We start from the raw sequence: 23,088 nt of genomic DNA on the forward strand, positions 1-23,088 counted from the left end.
GCAAAGGCAGGATAGCAAGCTACTGTACAATTCAGACATGTGAGGGCCCCACAGCTAGGACATGCAACGAGTGCCCTGACATCAGTGGCATGTATGTTGAAAAGGTAAGATGGGGTTTTTCTCCGTTTCACCTTAGGATTAGTGCTTCTCTTTATTCTAATTCCTGGCACATTCTGTGCTTCTTAATGCTACACTGTGTTATCATTTGGGCCCAGAGATTTCAAGGTTGTCCTTGTTAAACTTGGGCCATTGACATGTGGGCATCATTTCCTGCAAAGGATGAGTTCTTCCATGCATTGCCCTACATGCTTTCCCATCCTTGAGATAAGTATTTTCAAATGGGTTTTGTGCCAAGGAAGTCATTTTCCCAAACATTTTCCCCAAATCCAAGGTAAGTTCCTTTCTTTAAGCTATCCTTGCTCCATTCTCAGAGCACACTGATTATTTGGGAGAGAGGACACATTACAGCACAGGAGAGAATGTAAGGCTTAAAGCAAAGGAAATAGTGCTTCTGTGCTTTTAACCAAACGCTTCATTAATAGAGTGTCTGAATTCCTGGCGGCTATGTTTCCCTGATCTACCTGCTTCACTTTCTTGGTTATAAAGCATTTAGATCATTTTTAATGGCCTCAGAATATTCATGTTGATATAATAATTTAAATAATCCTGCAAAAGAAAGAATCAAAACAAGATCTCAATACTATGATATATGTATATCTATATACTCAGTAAAATTATACATGTATTTGTTGTTATTATAAATGAACATTCAATATTCATATAGTTAAGGCTTTGTCCATTGCCATCTTATTTGGTGAGCATAAATCTTTACAGATAGAATTATTAGTTGTTTCCTGAACACAGAGGCATTTGGGTTAAAGAACTAAGGCCCTGAGCTGGAGCGTATTTTAGTCATAAAGTGTAGATACACCCCAGGTCCTGGGTTCTATCCCTAAGACATGCACATGCACATGCGCGCGCGCGGACACACACACACACACACACACACACACACACACACACACACACACACACACACACACAGAGCACACAGTTGGACTTTGTGCAAGAGCATTAGAAGAAATAATCTGAAGACAACCCTAAATTTCACCTGAAAAAAAAGGGGTGGAGTTAGATAAATAAGAAACAAAATCAGGCTTTAACAGGAGAGTTATTAGTAAATGTTTCTGAAGGAGATCTGTTTCTTTACATTGTGCTGTATGATATTACAGGCATGCTAGTTTTTCTTTTTCTTTATTATTTCTGTTGTCTGTCAGTTGTTAGTATGGAAGACAGTCTCTCCCGCTCCCTGGCTGTAGTTCTAAGGAACTTCTCCGTGTTTTGTGGACAGGGAAGACACAGCGCTGGGCTGTACAGAGCCAGGAAGATGGAATCCTCTGCTTGCTGTGAAGTGTCCAGCATCCATGCCCGGGAAAGGCAATTGATATAGATTGTAAAGTATATTTGAGGAAGATCAACAGTTATATTTTCTCAGTCAAGCACTTCTTCTGGTTCTGCTTTTATTTAGACCCTGCTTGAAGATGCGGAGCGGTGCAGACACAAGATGCAGACTGCTTCCACGCTTATCAGTGGCTTGGCTGGAGAAAAAGCACGATGGACCGAGCAAAGCAAAGAGTTCGCTGCACAAACCAAGCGACTTGTAGGTCTGTAAAAGTCTATTATGAGTGAGCTTACATGTTATAGAGGGTTAGCAAACTTAATCTTTAATCAAGCAACTCTACATTATTGCATTATTTCAAATTCGTGCGTGCACACGTGTGTGTGGGTGTGTGTGCGTCTGTGTATTAGCACACGTGTGTATGTGTATACGCATAACCAGTTCAGAGGTTTGTATAATGTTATCTATGGGCTAATGACCTTTACACTTGCTGTGATCAGGTCGCTTTTAAATTGTACTGAGTACATAGGAATGTTGCTGGATACTGAATGAATGCTCTGTCTTCTGAGGTGCTGTGCATCATCAATGTCTCACTTGTAACAAAAGTCAAACTCTTCCCATGTTACTTGCAGCTATTACTTGATAGGCTATTTGGGCCCTGCTTAATCACAATCAAACCTCTGCCTATTTATCAAGTGGCATCAACATGTGCTTATGTTTTAAAAGAATGTAGTAAGCAATGATAAGAATGATCATGCAGTATTTCACGGATGCTTCTTTTCTGTTTTAGGGGATGCATTGTTGGCTACCGCTTTTCTGTCTTATTCTGGTCCATTTAACCAAGAATTTCGAGACCTGCTGTTAAATGATTGGAAGAAGGAAATGAAAGCTCGGAAAATTCCATTCGGAAATGATCTAAATCTCAATGAGATGTTGATTGATGCCCCCACTATCAGTGATTGGAGCCTTCAAGGACTGCCCAATGATGACCTGTCCGTCCAGAATGGAATTATTGTCACCAAGGCATCACGTTATCCTTTGCTAATTGATCCGCAGACTCAAGGCAAGATCTGGATTAAGAATAAAGAAAGCCAAAATGAACTACAGGTGATTTGGATCTGAGTGTGCTGCCGATCAAGTTTTATCTCCTCAGGTTACTGAGAGTCCAAGAGAAAGGAAATGTTTAAAGCTATGTATGTAGCTGGGCAACCCCAGGGAGAGCAGGATCGGAGCCAATTAGGGTCCAATAACAAAAATCTCTTCTATAAACCTCTCATCACTTGCATTTGTGTTCATCTTTACGAAAACCATCTTTCAGACAATGTGGATTTAATAAACACGGAGGCCAGAGTTGAGCAGATTATGTGTGCAGCACTTACAAGGGCATTTCTTGACTACTTATTATGATTTGTCACTAAATTGGTTGTGAGATAAAAAACACACAGTGTTTCCTGGCATATCCAGCAAAGGAAACAATGGAAACAGGCCAAATTTTCTGTACCATCTCACTCAATAGATTCCCAAATTAAGGGCTATGCTGCATTTGCTTCGTGTTGTTGGAGGCCTAAAGCTTTTCATGAAGACCTGTCTATGGAGATTAACCTGTTACCCTGTTTCTAGATCACGACTCTAAATCACAAGTACTTCAGAAATCACCTGGAAGATAGCCTTTCCCTTGGAAGGCCTTTGCTTATTGAAGACATCGGAGAGGAACTGGATCCAGCTCTGGATAATGTCTTGGAAAGGAACTTTATTAAAACTGGATCTACTTTTAAGGTAGGGTAAGCAGAGTCCACATGGAAGATGACATCATTGTGACATGACTGCAATTGTCATGCCAGGCCACAATGCAAATTGGAGTCCAAAGTGAATGGAAAATTTCTTTGATGAACTTCCTGACTGAAAATATTCAAAACAAACTATTTTTGTAATCAAGGGGCTTTTATTCCCATCCTAATGGCTTGAAGCACTATAAAAATTTAATGGCAGGTGTGTGTGTGTGTGTGTGTGTGTGTGTGTGTGTGTGTGTGTGTGTGTTTGCTGGGGCTTGACCTCAGGCCCTGAATGCTAGAGCTCTACCACTTGAGCTCCACTTAAGTTATCACGACTCCACTTCCGATATTTTGGTAGTTGATTGACAATATGAATCTCATGGACTCTCCTGCGCGGGCTGGCTTCAAGTTATGTTCCTCAGATTTCAACCTCCTGAATAGGATTACAGATGTGAGCCACTGGCACGATTATTATTATTTTTTTGTATACAGATCTTTTCCGCTTACAAAGCTGGATAAAGCAGTACTTAGAAACAGCAAAGTATACCTCTTTAAAAATTATTTTTAATTTTCTTTCAATATAAAAGGTGAAGGTTGGTGACAAGGAAGTTGATGTTATGGATGGCTTCAAACTGTACCTTACCACCAAACTGCCCAATCCAGCCTACACCCCAGAAATAAGTGCTCGTACCTCCATCATCGACTTTACTGTCACCACAAAAGGCCTGGAAGACCAGCTTCTGGGGAGAGTCATTCTCACAGAGAAACAGGTGGGCGAGGTGTGGCTGACCACACTGCATGTGTCTTTCACCAATGAACGTAATAGAAGATGCCACAAGGTCTATTTCTTCTTATGCCTTTTTTTCTCTACTAATTCCTAAATCAGTTTTTTAATCTAAAAGAAATGATTCACCAATTATATACCCATGATTTTCATATACATCTCATATATTACATTGGTCATTGGTTTCTTTTCTCCACACTGATGATGTATCTCTGAGATAATCAGTGTCATTATTCGATTGTTGGCTTTTCCTGAAAAATTTGTTCCAGTTGGACTTCTCTTTAGCCGTTGACTTAGAGTTTTCGAATGAACATGTGTTTCTTTCATTTGATTCCTTATGTGCTTTTAGAATGTGAGAGGAAAACTTTCTATGTGAGCATCACAGCTGACATTCTAGATTTAGAAGAGAGCTCTGTGCGTGAGGTGATGGGTGATGTGAGGTTTTGGAACTTGTGACGATAGAGTTTGTAAAAAGTGGCCCAGAATTTATATATGTATATATATATATATATTATATTCCTTTTCTCAAGTCAGTGTGTCCACTAGGACACGTGTGAAGCTTAAGCACAGACGTGTAGAGCACATTAATGAGGCTGCCATGATGAAAGTGCAGGAGCACTTGAAGATGCTATCAACCTTCTCTAGAATTGACTAGCAATGAATTTAGTTTACTTCATGGCCCCTTTCATAGGTCAAGACCACCAGCAAACATCTTAGAATCCTCATTTCCCACTATATCTTCTTTCTCTGTGTGTTGTCTCAGGCTTGATCTTCTAGCACTACATGTGTTTCTCTGTTTCTCATTCTCTTCTTTTCTCTGGCCTTCTTTTCCTTTTTCTGTGAATTTTCTCTTTGCTGCTCATGACGCATTGATTCATAAAGTCGATAGTAGCTTTCAGAACCTTTAATCCAACTTCATAAATGCATGTGTCTGGCAAGAACCAGCGCTGTAGTTCTAACAACAGACTGAATGCTGAGCTCGTAACAATCTTTAAAATAACCTTATCTGTGAGTCCTCTCTTGGACCGCAGTAGAGTTATTTTGAGGAATTTAGCTGTCATATCATTCCTTCTGGAAAGATAAGGATCGGTGCTCAGTAGCATGCATTGCTAAGCAAGTTGGAGTCCTGAAGGTCTTGCGGCAGCCTCTGTTACGGGCTTTCACCTGCAGCGTGGCTTCAAGGAGATCAGGAGGTCTGGTGCTGAATGCACGACGTGTTGGCTCGTAGTTCTATTCTATATTTAGTTGAGATGTATACAATTTCCTTGAAAAAAGTAAGCCACCCTGACAGATGTTAGAACAAAACAAAACAACAAAAAATAAAACAGTAACTACGGCTCTCGCACTGAGCCTTACTTGTTGCAGTGGAGGTGGCAAGGGGCATTGGTGAGCATATTTGAGAAAATGTTGAATAGCCTTACAAAGCTGGTAGGCATCCACAGCCAGACTTTCTCATTTGGAAAATCAGGTCTCTTGAGAAAACGACTTCCTTACTTTTGTCCACATTGACGATGAAGAGTTCTTCCAGCTGGACTCACAGCTGTCCCCCAACTGCTCAGGAGCCTGCAGTCTGGGCTTCTTGGTTCTAAATCAGCAAAGCCCTCAAGTCTCCATTTCCAATTCATGGACAAAATGCCAGACTAGAGTCAAGGCTCAAATGATAGAACGCCAGATGAAACAAGAAAGGTTATTGAGAACATGAGACCCTGAATTCTAGCCCCGTTATTGCACAAAGCAAAACAAAACAATAAAATATTATTTTCTAAGAAGTGTGGCCAAGACTAATTCCTAAACCTCATTATGATATAATATGCATCTTTATTTTCTAAAATAACATCTTAGGATGAATGACATGAGTTGGTGGACTAACTTTTGATGGCCCCTACGTCATTGCTTCTTCAGGAAGACTTTTCTTTTACAACATCTGCTCTTATCATATTCTGGAACCTGCCCCCATTGTTGAATGGCTCAGCCTTGGTGGTACATAGAGGGTAATTGGATCTGAGGTGAACTCTTATGCTCTTGGGTGATTTTTCTCACAATCTAGTGACCCCATTGAGAATGGCTTATTTCTGTGCCTTATGGACACAGAAATAGATACATTTAAGTCCAAATGACTCCTTTGATTTCATTGACAATGCAGTGGCAGCAGCCACTTCTTAGATGATTATACATAGAAAGCTTTGCTGAGTCAAGGTGATATGGAAGGTGGGAAGAAGCTACAGTTAGGAATTGGTCTTAGAGAGCGGGAGGAAGTGAGGCCTTGGTCAGAAGCAGCTTCCCTGGAGATGGCTCCTGCTCTTAGGAGTGAATCTTCCTGCAGAAGGAAGTTCTGACCCAGGAAAGGACTGGGTGCGTTTTCCTTGCCGTGAATCACCTGTCTACTGTCCTGGGAATACAGACACGGGGAAGGCTCCTTGTCAGACAACCTGGGGCCTCAAGCTCGCTCACGTGTAGACCTGATAGATGTTCAAGTCCTCCTGGCCCCAGGAAACAAGACAAATATAAGGAAGCAGAATTGATGCATTTATTGTTTCTCTGTTTTTGCAGCATGGAGGAAAGGACCTGCAGTCTCACAATTGTTAGCAAGTGCTTTGCTACTTGAGCTATACTCTTACCCCCCCCCTTTTTTTTTTAGCTTTTTGAGACTCAAGGTCTCACTAATTTTGCTATAGTTTGTTTCAGACTGGTGTCTTCCTGAATTTACCTGCACTTTCTCAGCAGCTGGGATGATAAGCATGTGCTATTATGTTTGCCCAAAAAACAAGATGTTAAAATGATTTCATTTAAAAATGATTTTGAGAGTGATTTCCCAATTTTCACATTGTGCTTCAGTACAGTTATTCATTCATTATTATTATTTTTAGAGATGCTTTCTCTTTTTTTATTTTTTCATATATTTTTATTGTAATTAATAGAAGGGTTACATTATATTCACCAGATAGAAGGTGCATTACTTCACAAACATTGATACCCTTTCTCATGATATGGTCCCCATTTCCCTCCTCCCTTCCCCTGCTCATCTTGATTTCCCCCCTTCCCCATCCAATTTCAAATAACCAATTAAGCACATATAAAATATAGATAACAAGGTGAAATATTGTAACAGTGTGAGATAACCAAGGGATAGCAAAAGAGATGAGAGATAACAGTACATTAAGGACAACAATCACTCATTATATGGCTTTTGTTTCCTTCTTTTTTGTGGCTTCTATTTATCCTTTAATTCTATTTGTTTTATTTATTTTTTTTGTGTAGTATGGGAGAATTGAACCCCCATTCAGTCTGGGTTAGCACTCTGCCACTAGGCCTCATTCCCAGTCCTCATTCCTTTGTCAGGCTTAGGACTTAAACCTCATAGTCAGCATGGAAGAGGTCTATAAAAATTTTCCAGAAAGGAAAATAACTTTTTTTTAATAAATAAAAAGGCTTTTCATGTAAAATAAAAAAATAATAGACATGATATCATAAGCTTACTGGTGATAGAGAAAATAATTTCTGTAATCTCATTAATCTTTCCATGTTAATTATCCATGTAAAGTACAACAGAGAAGTTACCTTTGCCAATGAAACCTTCTGACAGAGAAATGAGAACTCTGAATAACTGCTTCATTGATTGATTTCAGAAATTTGGAACTCAATGAGATTTATGTACAGAAATAATTTTAGTTTTCCTTTGTTTTTTGGTTAGGATACTTCTTTGAGCATTTTAAAACAAATATATTTATGAGCTTTTAAAATGGTTTCTGTACTTAATTCACTTGACATATTGTTTCAAGAAAAGTTAGCTTAATCACGATTTTGTAAAATTTTTCAGTTTGCAAACATCATGTAGTATATTTAGCACAGATGTTTACTTCCTTATCTGTCTATCTATGTATCTATTATCTGTCCTTGCTAAGGGATCATCTCTTCACTGAGCAAATTTAAAAAGTGCTATCTTCTTATGTATTGGTGGAATTAAAGTGATAATTTAACAGAAATACATTTATATCAGCCATATAAGTGAAAGCAAATCATATTCCAAAGTACATTTTAAGTCTTCTCATATTGAATGAAAATAATAATTATTCTACTTATCTTCCCAAATAATATTTTCTTTCCCTCAGCCACAGTGTGTTTGGCTATTGCCTTCTATTTTATATTCAGATTGTTTATGCAATTCAAACTGGCACTTTAAATTGTATTAATTATGTTAGTTTATTTTAATGGATTTCAAACTCGGGGTGATAGAATTTTTAGTGCTTTTAAAATTGTTTGGGGATATAGGAAGTTATCTTAATTGGCTAATTTATCTAATTAGTGTTGATAATAATGATAATTACGCTGGACACAACCATCACTGTACTATTTAGTCTGTTCATTTTCTATTGCAATAATCGCATGATGTTTCCCTTATTGCATACATTAATGCCAATTTTCATTCATAACGGCTTTCAAAAGCAACGTGGAGGCCAGCTTTTAGCTGACACCACAGGCTTCTCAAGAAACCATGAAATGTAGATCGTAATTGATTTATAAACTATGTTGAGAATTTGGGACCTTTCATGGTCTGACTGGGAGAGTGAAAGGGGATCACAGAAGAGAAAGACAACATGAGTAGGGAGACTAATTGTAGCAAATCCACAAGTGAAGAATTGAAGCCTTAATTAGGGTTGTGGCGTTAACTGGGAAAATGAGCAGAAGATAAAAGGTAACTGTGAGGAAAGAACCAAGATGACTTGGTGCTTATTCCAGGACAACTTGGAATGCTTCAGCATTCTAAACTTGAGTAGACTAAAGTTCTCTTTCTCTTCTCTTCTAAGAGACTTCATTATATAATTATACAATAGTATGTGAGATTAAGTTGTCTTGTGTTAAATTGAAGTGTACATTCATTTTTTTCAATTTTTAAATTCTCTGTTGTGCAAAAGGGTTGCCACTTAACAAAGCAGTTTATGAATGCAATATATCCTGATTGATGTCGTGAACATTTCTATTGGCTGTAATGTGATTTTTAATACAGGGGTAAAGATCCCATCAAAGTAAGTGATATAGCTGTCACCTCCCACATTTATCAGCTCTTTGTGTTGGGGAGATTAAAAGCCTCTTGACTAGTTATTTTGCCCCATGTAAGTTAATTATTGTCAACTGTAGTTATACTATTGTGTAGAAATTATGCCTCTTATCCAACTACACCTATACTTAGCCTTTCCTCTCTCCAACACTTCTCCATCTCCTTACTTTTTCCAGCCATGACAATCAATAATTTTTTCTCTTTTGAAGCTCTTTTTTAGCTTCCACATATAAGTGAGAATATATATTTCTTGTTTCACTTAACTTAATGTCTTCTAGTTTTTCCATGTTGCTACAAATAACAGGATTTTACCCGTACTTTTTTTTTTCTTGCCAGTCCTGAATGCAGGGTTTGGGTACTCAAGGCTAGCAGTGTGTGTGTGGTGCTGGGGAATTGAACCCAAGGCTTCATGAATGCTACACAGGCACTCTACCACTGGGCCACACCCCAAGCCACTTTACTTATTTTTATACCTGAATAATATCAGTGTTTGTGTGTGTGTGTGTGTTTGTGTGTGTGTGTGTGTGTGTGTGTGTGATTTTCTTGATCCATTCCTATAATGATGGATAATTCCTTGTTTTGGCTATTCCAAATCATACGTACTGCAGTAAACTGAGTAGTGCAAATATCTCATTATTATTGATTTCACTTCCTATGGATGCAGAATTAGTAGTGGAATTTGTTTCGTGACAAATCCTAAGTTGATTGTTTAAGTGCCTTACTTTTCAAATGACCATTATCATGCTTCTGAAGTTCTATTGGAAATGAACCAGGAAGAGATGGAAGGTAAGAGACAATTTTGAGCAACTATCTTAATACTGTCCCTGCCTCAGTTGTGTTGCTGGCAGTGTCCTCACAATCTTTCTGTTAGCTGCTTCTCTGCCTGTTTGTCAGATGAGGGACCTGAGGCCCATAGAGTTATAGATGGTGCATGTATTGATACAAACATATGCCATTCTGCTGCCAAGAAGCTTCCTTCTCTTCCCTTTTCTTCCTCTTTTCCCCTCCCTTTCAGTCCCTTCCCTTGCTTTTCCTCCCTTTTCTTTCTCCTCCCCTAGTATTCAGAAATGAAGAACTTTACAGTAGTTCCCCTGTAGGAACTCAGAATGCAGATTAAAATTTTTGGGAAAAAATTTTAAAACTTATTATCATTTCATTTTCCAGTACCTCTCTAATAGGAGAACTTTGAAGGCAATTGCTTATGAAAGGAATTTTTGTAGCAATCATAAAATGTCGCATGTTTATTCTGATTTTCACATTTCTTGAAATTTGAAATTCTCACTTAGTGAATAAATGAATCAGAATAACCATCAAGGAGGCTTTCAAATGTAACTGGATAGCAGATGGAAGCAATGGTGCAGATTTTTCTTGACTTGCCACAGCTCAACAAGTAAAGAACTAATGGAAGTGCAGATTTTTTTTCCTCTTAAAGATAAAATTTATCTTTTCTAAAATATTCATGGACCTTACTCTTGAGTTTTAAATGATGAGTTCAGAGCTAGGTAGACTCCTGACTACCTCATCTGTACAACCAGGGTGTGTTAATTGTGTGTGCAGAACAGAAAGCAGAGACCATGGGTTTTTACCACTGTAAGCTTAATTTTTAGCTCCATGTTTCTCAGTGAAAAAATGTGCATCATTATTAACAATGACAGTTTTGGAGAGGTCTAGCTTCTCCTTTCTCCATATGTTATATGAGTTATATGATTCATCATGGTTTAGATTTCTATTCTCTCAAAGGAGAGTGGAATCAGAAGCTCTGCTGGACCATATCCTGAATGCCCGGATGTTTTCCTTTCTGAAGCTGCTCTAGGAATTTGAATGTGGCACTGTATCTCCAGGGAACTTTGTACTCCCTGGACACAAAATGAGTCACACTCTGTATTCCAGAATTACTTTCTTGTGACTTCGTTTTTCAGTCATCTGCTTTTAACCCTATACCTAAAGTTCTGTGGAGATACTAATTATATTTTTATTATTAATGTGGTTTGGCCCATTGTCAGTGTGCAATATATTTAGAAAACTTTTCAAAAGATACCCTGAATTTATCTTCCTTTCAAAAAAGTTAAATTTAAAGTCAGGTGCTATTGGCTTACATCTATTTCTAGCTTGTCAGGAAGCTGGGACCTGAGGATCACAGTTTTCAGTCAGCTCTGGGCAGGAAAGTCTGAGAGTTTCTTCATTCCAACTAACCACCAAAAAGCTGGAAGTAAAGTCACAGAGCCTTGAGCAAACAAGCTCAGAAACAGCACCTAATCCCAGAGTTCAAACCCCAGGATTAGCACACACACATAAACCTTTTAACTTTACTAATTTTTCATTTCTTTTTAATTTTGTTTCTTAGCTTCGAAATTGCAGTCTTTCCTATAATTACTTGACTTTCATGTGAAACTTACTTTGGTTCCAGGAAACTATTTTATCTGTTGTCCCTAGGGACTTTTGTCACACTCTGTCACTTGCATTTCCTCTACTGTTCCTCTCCATGCTGCCAGGGGAAAGAAAGAACCAGAGAGGAGAATGATCTCCCCAAACTCTACTCTCCCAGATAATTAGAACATCTTTGAGAAAACACGCAAAACCTTACTTCTTTTGGAGAAAGAGATACTTATTTTTAGGCCAAGATTTTTCAGTTTTTAAAATTTAATTTCCTTACTTCCTTTTCTTTTGCCATTTTTTTTTTGCCATTCCTGGGGCTTGAACTCAGGGCTTAGACACTGTTCCTAAACCACTTTGTTCTCAAGGCTAGTGCTCTTCCACTTTGAGCCACAGCACCACTTCTGGTTTTCTGGTGGTTCGTTAATTGGAGATAAGACTCTCAGGGACATTTGTGCCCGGGCTGGCTTTGAACCACAGTCCTCAGATCTCAGCCTCCTGAGTAGCTAGGATTACAGGAGTGAGCCACCAGTGCCCAGCAAAGATATCACTTCCTATTTCTTCTTCCATCTATTAATTTTCTTCCTCCTTAGTTGATGTTTATGAGTCTTACAGTCAGCTATGATAAATATAGTAAAATACAGAATCTCAAGAGCTGATTGGGTTCCTTTTTTATAGAATGTGCTCCCCCCCCCCGCAAATAGTTAATTCAGGAAGGAAATGTATTTACACAAATGAACAGGAATTGGAGAAAGAGAGAACTCACCTTATGGAAGATGTAACTGCGAACAAGAGAAGGATGAAGGAGCTGGAAGATAATTTGCTTTACCGCCTGACGAGTACACAGGGGTCCCTGGTGGAAGACGAGAGCCTCATCACCGTTTTGAGCAGCACCAAGAAGACTGCCGAGGAGGTGACTCAGAAGCTGGACATTTCTGCTGAGACAGAAATTCAAATTAACACAGCCCGAGAGGAATACAGGCCCGGTGAGTCGAATAACGAAGGACACATGCCACCGGAAATTGGAGCAAAAAAGGAAATGAAAATTGAATGAAGTCAGGAAATTACACAAAGGACTTTGCAAAATGGGGAGGCCAATTAGAGTTCATGGCATTGCTTTTGAAAACTGTAAATCGCAGATGGGAAAAAAAGACAACTATATAATGCTTTAAACTTTCTAGATGCGGTTCATAGTAGGGAATCCTTCAAAGTTTTTATATACCCTTATGGATGGGGAAAAAAAAAAGGAGATTGAAAGAAAGTCTTGACTGCAGATCAGTGACATTGGAGACACTGGTGTGGCACTGTAGCCTGTTCTCTAGTTGTTTATCATTTGAAAATCATGCCAGTATGTTGTTCACAGACTTTGTGCTAGGAAAGTGATTCCCTGGCATTGAGTCTCAGCCACCCATTTGCAAACTCATATTCACTGGCAGCTGCCGTAATCCACCATTAAATATTTAATCGGCCATTACTTAGTAATTTATCCTATCTCCTAGGAAAAGTTAAAACTCTATCCTCAAGAGCAGTATCTTTGGATTGCTTATTTTGCAAACCTGAGGTTGAGCGTAAGTACAGAGTGTTCATGAGCTTCAGAATGAGGACCTAAATCCTGGCAATATCCTTTACTGGGTGTCAGCTGTAAAACCTCTGAAATTCCTTGGCTGTCTTTGCTGCCTGTGCTAAAAGATAGTAAGATGTGTTTATAAGGTGTCCCGCGGTTCTGAAATGAGAGGTACCCTTTGCTTAAGACATAAAGCTCGTACATAAACATAAAGCAGATTCATAAATAAATGAGCATTGCTTTCTGCCCTCTAGTAGGCCACAGAGAAGACAAAGAGACAGAACACATTTTAATTTACAGTTTAGGCTACTGTGTCTGTAGGTCTCATTTATTTTCCACCCACGTAATATGCGCAACCTTGGTCTCTGTTCTTCCAGTCGCTACTCGGGGAAGCACTCTCTACTTCCTCATCACAGAGATGTGCTTCGTTAATGAAATGTATCAGACCTCGCTCCGTCAGTTCCTGGGCTTGTTTGACCTTTCCTTAGCCAGGTATGTCTGCATTCAGGAAGCCTGGCTGAATTCTTTATCCATGGATTAGAATGATGACATTTATCGTTTTCTTTCCTTTTGTTAGGAAGAATCTTTTATTTAGTTAGTTATTGTTTGTTTTACCTTTTCCAGAGCTCAGGTTGGTGTAATTACTAGTGTGTTAACAAATCATTCTGATTCATCATTTTATGCTCAGAGAAAATGATAGCAATTCTTCATGCACTGATTTGATTCCTTTCAAGTGTTTTTGCTAACCAAGAAAATTCCCAACACATTGTTGTGAGTGATCGTGCCCTGTGGGTAAAATTGATTCAGGCAATGTTGAGGATCCTGTTATGTGATTTCATGTTGAGAGAACACTTGTTATCTTAGATTTAGGAGGCTTATGCATGATGTATAGAAACAAGAATCTTCCTGAAAAGTTACTTACTCTCCCTTAAAGATTCTGATTTTAGAGACAACTGAAAAGGGCAGGGGAATGTGCCTGATTTCAATGTTTTTTCTTTTTTCCCTCAGGGCTGGCAAGAGCCCGATTACAAGCAAGAGGATTGCTAATATCATCGAGCACATGACGTTTGAGGTGTATAAGTATGCTGCTCGAGGCTTGTACGAGGAGCACAAATTCCTGTTCACTCTGTTGCTAACCCTGAAGATCGACATTCAGAGAAACCGAGTCAGGCATGAAGAGTTTCTTACTCTTATTAAAGGTCAGTAGGAAGGATTATACACAGATGCAAATGTCAGCATCATTCTGAAGATCCTTCTCTCTCTCTTTCTCTTTGTGTGTGTATATACATATACGCTCAAGGCTACCACTCTCCCCCTTGAGCTACTACACTACTTCTGTTTTTCTGGTGGTTAATTGGAGATAAGAGTCTCATAGACTTTAGTGTCCGGGCTGGGTTTGAACCTTGATCCTCAGATCTCAGCCTCCTGAGTAGTTAGGATTAAAGGTGAGAGCCACCACACCCCGCTTGGCTATATTTTTAAATTATGCTTTGCTCATAATGATTTCTTTACATTTCCTTTAAGAGGTGCTTATGTGACATTTTTTTGCCAGTCCTGGGGCTTGAGCTCAGGGCCTGGGCATTGTCCTTGAGCTCTACCAGTTGAGCCTCAGCACCACTTCCGGCTTTTTTCTATGTATGTGGTACCAAGGAATCATTCACACTAGGCAAGCACTCTACCACTAGGCCAAACCCCTGGCACAGTGTGTGACATTTTTTATGTGTTCATTTATTGAATGAATAATGAATAATGGACACTTCCTGAAGACCTACTGTGTTCCAGAGTATTGAGATAGGCATGCTGATGAAGGAAATACCTTATTCGAGTGCAGATGGATTCAGGGAAGAGAGAGACATCATATGGTAGACTGATAAGTTTGAAACTTTTAATGGGGTATTTATTGGGGTAGTCAATGTTATCTCTAAAAGTATTTCTTCAGAGGTGGGCAGGTGGTTGAGATTTGAAAGAGATAACCATCTTAGGATTATTCAGTTGTTTTCTGACATTTTATCACACATATAGATTTATATACCCACAACTGTATTCAGGGTACAGGATAGGCCCACCACCATAAAATGTGTGCTATGCTACCTCTATGTAGCCACCACCCATCAAAGTGACATTGAGAAGAAGAATGTTGAAGGCGAGGGACAGACAGTGTCCAGGCTTCTTAGTGGTAGTATGGTAAGATGGAACTATAGCAAAGTAACCTGGATGACTGGAGCACAGAGGCTGAACAGATTGAACAGATCATGTCATTGATTATTAACTTCCTTTAATGAAGTATTGATCCCAGGGAATCTGGGAGACAAAAATTCATCTTCATGCTCTTGAATGTTTGATCATAACAAATTGCTGTAGTGTTAGATGTTTTACTGACACCTGTTATGCCCAAGTCTCAGGACGACCACCAAGAGACCACCGAGACAGACATTCCGAAATGCAAAAGCAAGGCTTTATTCAGGCGGTCTGTCAGCGAGGGCTTGGTCAGCGAGGGCTTGGTCCTTTACTCCCTACAGCGGGAGCCTAGAAGCCCCGGACAGCTTTTCTACAGGGCTTTTAAAGGCAAAGATAACAGATTTACATCAACACAGCAATCAGCTATTGGAGTGAGATAAGGTAGGGGTTAGGGACAGTTCAGGGCAGTGGGAGCTAAGGGAGATTCCCATGCCAGTAGAGTCCTAATTAGCTGTCTGAGGGTAGTTTTATGGTTTTAGAAAAAAAATGCCATCCCTTGAATTTATATGAGTTCTGCTTTAGAAAACAAAATGCCATCCCTTGAATTTGCACGAGTTCTGGTTAATTTTAACACAGACAGGTCAGTTCATGGGACTTAATGGCACCACAATTCTGTTTCTTTAATTTTGTGCACTTTTGGGTCACTCACAGTTTACATAAACAACAAGATGGTTGCTGCTTCAGAATGGGGGCACTTTTTTTAGCTCTTCAACCAAAACGTATTCCTCCCAGTTCTGGAGGCTGGAGGTCTAAGAGTAGGATACAGGAAGATCAGGTCCCTCTTCTGGGTTGTGGACAGCCGACTTCTCATTGCATTCTCTCATGGAAGGAGGCAGAGCAGAGCAGAGAAGCAGGTCCTCTTGCTTGATTCCACTGAGAACACTGAGCAGTAGTAGCTGCGAAGGCAGAGTCTTCATGATCTCATCTGATCTTAACTCCCACTGGTGTCACTTCTTGATCAGAGTGGCCATTAGAGTTAGGAGATAAGGTTTCATCCTATAAATTTTGAGGCCGGGGGAATACAAACATCCTCTGAATAGCATTTTGAGTTATTTTAAATAGTTTTAAAGCCCTTGAAAAGATAGTGTACACCAAATGACTAAAAAAACATCCACAGCACAATTATTCTAAAGCGTCCTGTAGAATTGTTTCATGAAGTGTTATTATAAATAGCTGTTGCATGTCAAAGATGCACAGAAATGTGTCCAACTCATGCCTGCACTGGACTAATCAAAACAGGGCCCTGAAGGTTATGGTGACAGGGATGCCCTGGGCTCAGCCTATTGCCCATGCTAGGATTTACATGAATTATGTGAATTCTTAACATCATCACTACATATATTTTGCTAATCTTGAGTTGTAGCAGTGAAAGTGGAAGTCTGAAAAGAGTAAATGACGTGTGAGGGCATTTTATCAAGGAAGTGACCAAAGCGAATGTTTTAACTGTTACCCTCTTACCCATAAATCTCCTATTTGCCACATCTTACCAAACCATGATTTGTAATATGCCCACCACATATGGACACTGTATACTTTTCTCTCCATAAGAAAATGCACGTATGCATTTTCTTAAGAATGTGAAGAATAACTTCCCATTAGGAAATCTTCAATGGCTGTATGACCAATCACTGATTCTAGAAATTGACTATGCATTAAAGATTCATTCAAGAGGGGAAGGTAGCTCTTACAGCCATGTATTTGTCTCATGTGCTGTGTCTCTATGTGCTGTGAATTATTCCTTTCTTAGGTATCTGTGCATCGAGGGTATGTTTGATCTGGTGTCTTGTTATTCTAAGAATAGGTCTTTCACTCAAGTAACAATCATTCCTTTTACCCCATTTTTCAGCTTTGGAGCAGGCTAGCTGCAGCTTGCCCTTCTCCAAACACAGAACAATGCTTTTTCCTGCAAAGAACAACCTTTCTTTTCCAGTAACAGCCTTTCCTTTAATCTATTGGAGAGTACCTTTATTCTTTTGGGGTTGATGGAAAATAGGCAGTTGCCATGGAAATTGGTGCCATATTTATTCAACACAATGCCATTGTCATTAGGTCTTTAACTGCTTCCTGGAGTGAAAACAATCTGCCTTCTCTTTATGAGCTCATATTTCCATTTAAATAGCTTGAAGGCTACATTTACCTTGTTATAAATATACTAAGATGGATTTGGCAAAAGATAACAATTTAGTGGTGTCGGCAGTGTGTAGATAAAGCAGAGATTGGCTCAATAAACATTTTGGATATTGTTATTTGTCTATAACCTATTCTGTTCTATGAAGGATTTCTAAAGATGGCTAAATGAATTGGTTATCCTTATAAGAAATACTTATAGAACCTACTTTTCCCATAATAATTAACTTGGTTTTTATTTATTAACTAATAGACTTTATCCAATAAATAATTTGCCAGTTCTCTGATTTACCTATTGAGCTTTTCAGAAGTAGGCAAAATAATATTTTTAATGTGTCATTTATTACTTTGGATTCTGGGACAGTGAGGTGGGTTGTGAAGACTTATAACCTGTGGACAGCTGTCAGTGCCATTTGGGACTTTTTGTTGTGGTTCAATTAACTGAATATATGTGATGTGCCTTTGGGCTGGGCTCAACAAGAGTATAAAGACTAAATGCCATGTTTTTAGAAGAGAATCCTTCTGGCATGTAGAGAGCTACTGAAAAGTGTGGGGAAATTCTCTATAATTAGCTGTGTGGATATTGGGTTCTTGCTGTTGGCTTGATTAATATTGAGCTATTAATATTGGCTTTTTGTTGTTTGTCGTGTTGTTGTTTGAACTCTGGGCCTGGGCATTTTTCCTGAGTGGCTCAGCTCAAGGCTAGCACTCCACCTCTTTGAACCACTGTGCCATTTCTGGTTTTCTGGTGGCTAATTGGAGGTAAGACTTTCATGGACTTTCATGCCTGGGCTGGCCTTGAACCACCATCCTCAGATTCCAGTTTCCTGTGTAGCCAGGATTACAGGTATGAGCCACAAGTGCCTGGCTTGACTTTTCTTAATAATGATTGTTGCTCATTTAGTGACCCCTGTCTTTGTCTTCAATCCTTGAGAATGACTCCCAGGCTTCACTATTTCTATTTTATAGATTTGGAAATAGAAGATCAGGTGAAATAGTCCTAGTCCATGGTCAGGCATCTGCCTAATTAGGAAGCTATATTACTGATTATTTATATTCGGTTTTATAAAATCATCTATATATTTATTACTTTTTTTTTGCCAGTCCTGGGCTTGAGCACTGTCCTTGGACTTTCTCAAGGCTAGCACTCTACCACTTGAGCCTCAGCACCACTTCCAGGTTTTTGCTATGTGTGTGGTACTGAGGAATCGAACCCGGGTCTTTGTGCATGCTAGGCAAGCACTCTACCACTAGGCCAAACTCTCGGCCCCATATTTATTACATTTTAAGGAATGCTACTCACTTTGATTTATATTACTGTGCTTAAGAAATGTCAGTCTAGGGCCCGGAGTTTAGCCTAGTGGTAGAGTGATTGCCTAGCACACAGGAGAACCAGGTTCGATTCCCCAGTACCACATGCATAGAAAAAAGCCAGAAATGGTGCTGTTGCTCAAGTGGTAGAGCTCTAGCCTTGACAAAGCTCAAGGACAGTTCCCAGGCCCTGAGGACTGGACAAAAAAAACCCAAAGAGAACGAAATGTCAAGCTAGTTGGCACTGGTGGCTCATGCTTGTAATTCTAGCTACTCAAGAGACTGAGATCTGAGGATCATGGCTCAAAGCCAGCCTGGGCACTAAATTCCATGAGACTCTTATCTCCAATTAACCACCAGAAAACCCGAAGTGATACTGTGGCTCAAGGGGTAGGGTGGTATCCTTGAAACAAAATGCTCAGAGACAGGGCCCAGGCCCAAAGTTCAAGCCCCATAACTGACCAAAAACAACAACAACAAAAAGAAATGTCAAGCCAGTAAAATAATTGCAATAAAATATTGTAAACAATACATTTTTTTTTTTTACAATGGAGTCTCAAAAGCCTAGGTCAAGTCAAGTGCCTGCCTAGAAAGTACAAGTCAGGGAATTCTACCTCCAGAACCCTCGATTTAAAAAGATTAGATTGTTTCATAGGAAAGAAAGAAAAGAACCTGCTAACCTCAGGTGTTTAATTTTAAAGGTGGAGCCTCACTGGATCTTAAAGCCTGTCCTCCTAAACCATCAAAATGGATTCTGGACATGACGTGGCTGAATTTGGTGGAACTGAGCAAGCTTAGACAGTTTTCAGACATCCTCGATCAGGTAGCTTCGTCTTTGACTACAGTGTATTTAAGTGAATGCCAACTTATTGCGGCTTGTCATTAGCTGCAACATGTGTGCAGGAACGAGGCCCGTTAATGTCACTCTTGGTGGTATCTCACGCGCTTGGCCTTCGTTCATCCACACCCCCAAAACACAGCTGCACTCATGGCAGACGGGTCCTTCCGGAGGAAATGTAGCAAGGAAGTTGCTCTGGTGCTTCCTTGGGCCACATCTCATCAGTGGAAGGTCCTCAAGTGGAAAAGCTGATTAATTCATTAGGCTAAACAGTTATGCATATTTGAAAGACTTTTTCTTCTTTCTAAAGATCAACTAAAAAGAAACATGAACATGATCCACCTAAATACTCTATCTCCTTCCCTCCTGTTCTTCCCTCACATTGTTTTACTGAGGAATGGACTGGACACAGAGACTTGACTTCTTACCTTCAGACATTAGCATCATTTGTTTCCTGGTGGTTTGTGTGTGTTGGAATCATGGAAGCTGCGGATAGAGAACTGAGTTGGAAATGGCCAGAATGCAGGTTCTTGATCACCAGGTGACCATAGGAAAGTGACAGTGGCCACAAGGGGACATCATTGTCCATAGGCTGAAGTTTCTTTACCCCCTCAGTAAATGTCGTAAAGTTGATTTTCACTTTTTCAGTTTAAGTTCACCAGATACATAAGCTCTGTTACATTTTGACGTTTTGTATTGGCTGAGATTAAAAAAGTTATTACCATGAATTTGAGGTATAATCCCTTCTTTGTGGTTACATTTATTTAGGAGATGTTAGTGTATTCTGATTTATTCCTCTTGGGAATGATCTCAGTGACCTTTCCCAGAGCCCTGTGTGTGTGAGAAGTCACTGACTTTTCTGCATATGGTGTTTTTTTCCTGAAACCACTCTACAATATATTATAGTCTTGTAGGATTAAAAGAAATCAGTTTTATTATCACAGAGTAATTTCTATAAATATTGACCTGGGATGATTTTTTTCTATGTCTAGACAAAAAGGCACCTTTGAGGCTTTCATCAAAGGCAATATACTAGTGAAAATTTTATTTAATCTGTAGATGTTATTTGTTTATTCCATATTTTTGATTTGCTTGCCTCTGTGACTCTGCTCTCCTTTGATTTCTAAGCTCTAGAGGATAACATACCATGTCCTTTGACTTTTTACCAAATCCCTAAAGGTAGCAGACATCTGATCATCCATTTGATGATGAATATAAAGTGGAATATGTCAAATTACTGTGTTGTAATGGAGTATTGACCAAAACCTTGCTTATTCAATAACAACTGGGTATTAAATGTCTTCCTTTGTGTCAAGAGTGGCTCTGGGAAATTAGGAAACATGAATGAATAGGGAGCAGTTTTATAAAACAAATCAGACTTCTGTGAAATAGGGAAATCGAGCTTCCATTGATTTTTTTTTATTATCCTTTGCAAATTTGTTACTAGAAAGGATACAAGAAACCAAACACTCCAGACAGAACCTCCCTATTCAGGAGCTGGCTGTAAATAGGCAGTAATATAGACTTACATTAAAGCAAATTACATATGACGTTCTACTACCAGACTTTGTGAACTAGCATATAAAATTTTAAAATAGCAAAGGGATATATAGTTCATACATGTATAGAAAGGTTAGAAGGTATAATGAAAAGTATTCATCAGTACTACTGAAGGATTTTTCTGTGTGACATGACATAGTTCCTACCTTCTGCTACTTTCAGATATCAAGAAATGAGAAAATGTGGAAAATGTGGTTCGATAAGGAAAGCCCTGAGGAGGAGCCTCTTCCTAATGCCTATGATAAATCTCTTGACTGTTTCAGGCGACTTCTCCTTATTAGGTCCTGGTGTCCAGATAGAACCATTGCCCAGGTAAAAAGTTCCTATTAAACAAAACATAGAAGAACATTTCAAGGGAACATTTTTTCTTTACATTTAAAATAGTATTTCACATGTTACGTTACCAATGAGAATTTCCTTGTACACTTTTCTGTAATTTTCTAGCAACACAAATGTGAAGAATGGAGAAGTAAACCACACATAAAATACTGAAGTGGACATTGGCCTAAGTGATTTATTAACTGCTTTTAGTCCAAGTGGTCTGACGAAAGTACTGGAGAAAACCATGATTCTAAGCTTGGCATATAAATGTAACATAAAGATAATGCTTTATTCTTGTGCATAATTTTATCCTACCTCAGAAGCAATGTGGCTTCACTGGTTTGTGTAGTAAATCTGTGTTCTTGAACAGGAGGAAGACAGAAGCCTTAGGGAGAGAGCAGTTCAGAAGATAGCACCCATTTTCACTCCCATGCCCATTTTTCCGGGAAAAATGCTACCACCACTCAGAATGTAAAAAAGTACATTGTCCTAAAATGGCTTTTGTTTTAAAAAATGTGGATCCTGCCCTTCAGTGATTGTTTTCCAAGATCTTTAATCTGTTCCCCCCACAACCTCAGAGGCATTTATCTACTGAAGGGATTTAGGATTTGGTTTCATGATTGAAACTTGAACTCTAACACTCAGCAAGGTTGACTCCTGACAGGCTTCTACAGAGAAGCCCTGAGTATACTCTTCTGCAGTCTGTAACAGTCGGCAGCATCCCCCTCATTCTCTCCAGCAAGGGGTGAGAACGTCCCGTCCACCAGCTCCACCCAGGGCCCTGGGAATTATGAAAAGAACCAGCTCCAGTGGAGTTTTCCCATTCAGGGCACTGAGATCCCTGCTCCTTTCCGTTTTTCCTTTTCAAGTTCAACACTTTTATCTTGTCCAATATGTATTGTGAAAGTTATCTTTTTTTTCCCTTCAGGGAAAAGGAAAGTTTGACTATAATAGCTTCCCTCCCTCTCTTCCTCCCTCTTTTTCTTCACTCCCTCCTTTCCTCCTTTGCTCTCTTCCACCTTTCCTCCCATCATCTTCTTTCTCTTCATCTTCTTTCAGTTCCACTTTCTCCTCTTGCTGCTCCACTTTCTCTTCCTCCCCTTCTTCTTTCTTCTTTCCTCCTCCTCATCCTCCTCCTGCTCCTACTCCTCCTTTCCCTCCTTTTCCACCTCTACCATCATCACCTTCTCCTCTTCCTTCTGCTTTTCTCTTTTCTCTCTTCTTCCTCATTTTCTTCCCCTTCTTCTTTACATTCTAATGGGAAACTGCATATTTTATAACAATCCTTAAAAGAAACCCTTTGCCCTATCATATGAGCGATAAAGCCTGTTTGAGGGAATATCCATGTATCAGGGGGAATCTAGAAGTAGAATAATGTGACCTCCAGCAATGTAGACTCAGCTGTCACCATTTTCCATCTCTTACTAAGAAAGCGTAGGCATTGGTAAGCTAGGCAATTCCCTCCTCATGGTAATTGCTCTTCCTTATTGCTAACCTAATGTGAGGAACATTGCACCAAATGTATATGTGAGCTCAGAATCCTGGAGTGTAACAAACATTTTGAGGCTAGAGAATGAGGTATTTCAGAGGAGGGCAGGACATGTTATGGTAACTTAATCCAACTCTGGATGATGCTTTTAAGCCAAAGGTAACAGTTTAACAAGCCCCCTCTCTCCTTGAACCCAGGTGTAACCCAAGCACCTCTGATTCAAGGGATTTTAGCTTTGTCTAACACTGTTTCTTCG

General features: G+C 39.4%; 1 protein-coding gene across 2 annotated transcripts in view; it reads left to right on the top strand.

Moving 5' to 3' along the window:
- Dnah5 (dynein axonemal heavy chain 5) overlaps positions 1-23,088 on the top strand; it is a 192,320-nt gene that overhangs the window by 143,116 nt on the left and 26,116 nt on the right. For both annotated transcript variants that reach the window (XM_090332123.1, XM_090332124.1), the window contains exons 62-70: positions 1,529-1,664; positions 2,190-2,506; positions 3,020-3,175; positions 3,759-3,941; positions 12,127-12,370; positions 13,326-13,440; positions 13,957-14,147; positions 19,326-19,447; positions 21,185-21,334. In XM_090332123.1, the coding sequence (XP_090188249.1) occupies positions 1,529-1,664; positions 2,190-2,506; positions 3,020-3,175; positions 3,759-3,941; positions 12,127-12,370; positions 13,326-13,440; positions 13,957-14,147; positions 19,326-19,447; positions 21,185-21,334 (1,614 nt within the window). The remainder of the gene's footprint in view (positions 1-1,528; positions 1,665-2,189; positions 2,507-3,019; positions 3,176-3,758; positions 3,942-12,126; positions 12,371-13,325; positions 13,441-13,956; positions 14,148-19,325; positions 19,448-21,184; positions 21,335-23,088) is intronic.

The sequence above is a fragment of the Megascapheus bottae genome, chromosome 4 (genome assembly GCF_031878675.1).
Source record: "Megascapheus bottae isolate mThoBot1 chromosome 4, mThoBot2.hap1, whole genome shotgun sequence".
Lineage (NCBI taxonomy): Eukaryota > Metazoa > Chordata > Mammalia > Rodentia > Geomyidae > Megascapheus > Megascapheus bottae.